The sequence below is a fragment of the Arvicola amphibius genome, chromosome X, assembly GCF_903992535.2.
Source record: "Arvicola amphibius chromosome X, mArvAmp1.2, whole genome shotgun sequence".
Taxonomy (NCBI): Eukaryota; Metazoa; Chordata; class Mammalia; order Rodentia; family Cricetidae; genus Arvicola; species Arvicola amphibius.
The window spans coordinates 36,060,573-36,063,667 of NC_052065.1; the positions used below are offsets into that span (position 1 = coordinate 36,060,573).

The 3,095-nt window shown below is 42.9% G+C and overlaps 1 protein-coding gene across 1 annotated transcript; it reads left to right on the plus strand.

Annotated features, from left to right (window-relative positions):
• Positions 1–455: 455 nt before the first annotated feature.
• Positions 456–1,102, plus strand: LOC119804148 (stress-induced-phosphoprotein 1-like). Its single transcript, XM_038315655.1, has one exon. It carries the CDS (start codon positions 664–666, stop codon positions 1,036–1,038), a length of 375 nt encoding a protein of 124 aa, XP_038171583.1. The 5' UTR covers positions 456–663; the 3' UTR covers positions 1,039–1,102.
• Positions 1,103–3,095: the final 1,993 nt, after the last annotated feature.

Sequence of the window (3,095 nt, forward strand, 5' to 3'; positions counted from 1 at the left end):
CCAGGTGACCTCATATGCACACGTCCTGGGAGTAGAATTCTGGGTCACATCACCAGCATTTTTTTCTTCCTCTGTGTTAAGATAGTTCCCTGCCCTAGCAGCTATTGAATTTGAACCAGAGAGTTGCCATTGCTTTCAGTGTATTTTATCTTGTCCTCTGAAAGGTGAGCGTAGTGTGATTGATCAATTGATTGATATTTTGTTGGTTTTTCTGGATTCTGGCACTGTTGTGAGTCACAAACATTATACAGTAAAAGTACAGCTGACAGATCACTAGACAAGCTCACCGGAGTAGTGAGAAATCTGTTTTACAGAGCTTTGGGAACACCTGTCTTTTGTATGGTCACCTGTCGATTCTGTAGAAATCTTGCAAAGCCATGGCTTTTCCCCTTCCATAATGGTTTCACCACAAAATATTCTAGCAGTGCATAAATTAACTCCCTGAAGGAGCAAGAGCGAATGGCCTACACCAACCCTGACTTGGCTTTGGAAGAGAAGAACAAGGGCAACGAATGCTTCCAGAAAGGGGACTACCCCCAGGCCATGAAGCATTATACAGAAGCCATTAAACGGAACCCAAGAGATACCAAACTGTACAGTAACCGAGCTGCCCTGCTACACCAAGCTCCTGGAGTTTCAGCTGGCACTCAAGGACTGTGAGGAATGCATTCAGCTGGAGCCAACCTTCATCAAGGGTTACACACGGAAAGCAGCTGCCCTGGAAGCCATGAAGGACTATACGAAAGCCATGGATGTGTACCAGAAGTCACTAGAGCTGAACTCAGCTGTAAGGAGGCAGCAGATGGTTACCAGCACTGTATGATGGCACAGTACAACAGACATGACAACCCTGAGGATGTGAAGCGGCGGGCCATGGCTGACCCTGAGGTGCAGCAGATTATGAGTGCCCCAGCCATGAGACTCATCCTGGAGCAGATGCAAAAGGACCCCCAGGCTCTGTGCGAACAGTTAAAGAACCCTGTAATAGCACAGAAGATCCAGAAGCTGATGGAGGTGGGTCTGATCTCAATTCGGTGATAACTTGCTTTTCCCCTCTTCCCTTCGCCAATGTGGAAAGGCGAGCTGGGATGGTGGCGAGCAGCACTGGAGGGGGGGGGTTGTGGGGGGGAAGGGTTATCTTTATATTTATACATGCCTGCAAGGAAGACAGACTCATCCAGCGCCACCTTGGACCCTCTCAGCACATACATGGTCTCTTCACTGCTGCCCTCGTGTGTCCTTCCCTGCCCTCCCCAAACTCGTCTCTGTTTCGGCTGCTCCCCTATAGTTGGTTATTTTTTATTTGGGGGCAGTGAGTGGGAGCATATGGGGAGGGTAGGATATCTTCCCAACCTGGGGTCCAAGCTGTCTTCACTTGTTACCCCACATCCTTCAATAAAACAAGCCAGGCAGGCATGGTTATATGTTGAGAAAAGAAAAAAAAATCAGTAGCCTTCCTGTACCCAGATGATAAAAGGGCTGGGGAAGAAATCAGAGAAACAACATGCTTTACAATAGCAACAAATAGCATAAAATATCTCGGAGTAACTCTAACCAAACAAGCGGAAGATTTGTATAACAAGAACTTTAAATATTTGAAGAAAGAAATTGAAGAAGACACCAGAAAGTGTTCTTGGGTAGGCAGAATTAACATAGTAAAATGGCAATGTTACCAAAAGCAATCTATAGGTCCAATGCAATGCACATCACTACCCCAGCAAAGTTCTTCACAGACTCAGAATCAGTACCCAAATTCATATGGAAAAGCAAAAAAAACCCAGGATAGCCAAAACAATCCTGTAAATAAAAGAAGTGGAGGCATCACAAGCCCTGACTTCAAACTCTACTACAGAGCTACAGTACTGAAAACAGCCTGGTATTGACATAAGAACAGAAGACCAATGGAACCAAATAGAAGACCCAGATATTAATCCACACACCTTCGAACACCTGATTTTTGACAACGAAGCAAAAAATATCAAATGGAAAAAAGAAACCATATTTAAAAAATGGTGCTGGCATAACTCTCTATCAACATGTAGAAGAATGAAAATAGACTAATATCTATCACCATGCTCAAGACTCAAGTCCAAATGGATCAAAGACCTCAACATAAAGCCAGCCACACTGAACCTTAGAGAAGAGAAAGTGGGAAGTACACTTGAATGCATTGACACAGGAGACTACTTCCTAAATATAACCCCAGCAGCCCAGACACTGAGAGAACCAAGTAATAAATGGGACCTCCTGAAACTGAAAAGCTTCTGTAAAGCAAAGAGCATGGTCAACAAGACAAAATGACTACCTACAGAATGGGAAAAAATCTTCACTAACCCCACATCAGACAGAGGTCTGATCTCCAGAATATACAAAGAACTCAAGAAATTGGTCATCAAAAGAAGAAATAATCCAATAAAAAATGGAGTACAGACCTAAACAGAGAACTCTTAACAGGGGAATCTAAAATGGCTGAAAAACAGTTAAAGGAATGTTCAACATCCTTAGTCTTCAGGGAAATGCAAATCAAAACAACTCTGAGATTCCATTTTACAACTGTAAGAATGGCCAAGATCAAAAACACCGATGACAACTTATGCTAGTGGGAATGCAAGCTGGTACAGCCCCCATGGATGTCAGTGTGATGATTTCTCAGAAAATTAGGAAACAACCTTCCTCAAGACCCAGTTATACCCCTTTTGGGTATATATCCAAAGGATGCTCAATTGTGCCACAAGGACATGTGCTCAACTATGTTCATAGCAGCATTGTTTGTCATAGCTAGAACGTGGAAACAACCTAAATGCCCCTCGACCGAAGAATGGATAAGGAAAATGTGATACATTTACACAATGGAATACTACATCGCAGAAAATATAACGACATCTTGAGTTTTACAGGAAAATGGATGGAGCTAGAAAACATCATTTTGAGTGAGGCAACCCAGACACAGAAAGATAAGTATCACATGTACTCACTCATAAGTGGTTTTTAAACATAAAGCAAAGAAAACCAGCCTACAAATCACAACTCCAAAGAACTCAGACAGCAATGAGGACATTAAGAGAGACTTACATAGATCTAATCTACATGGGAAG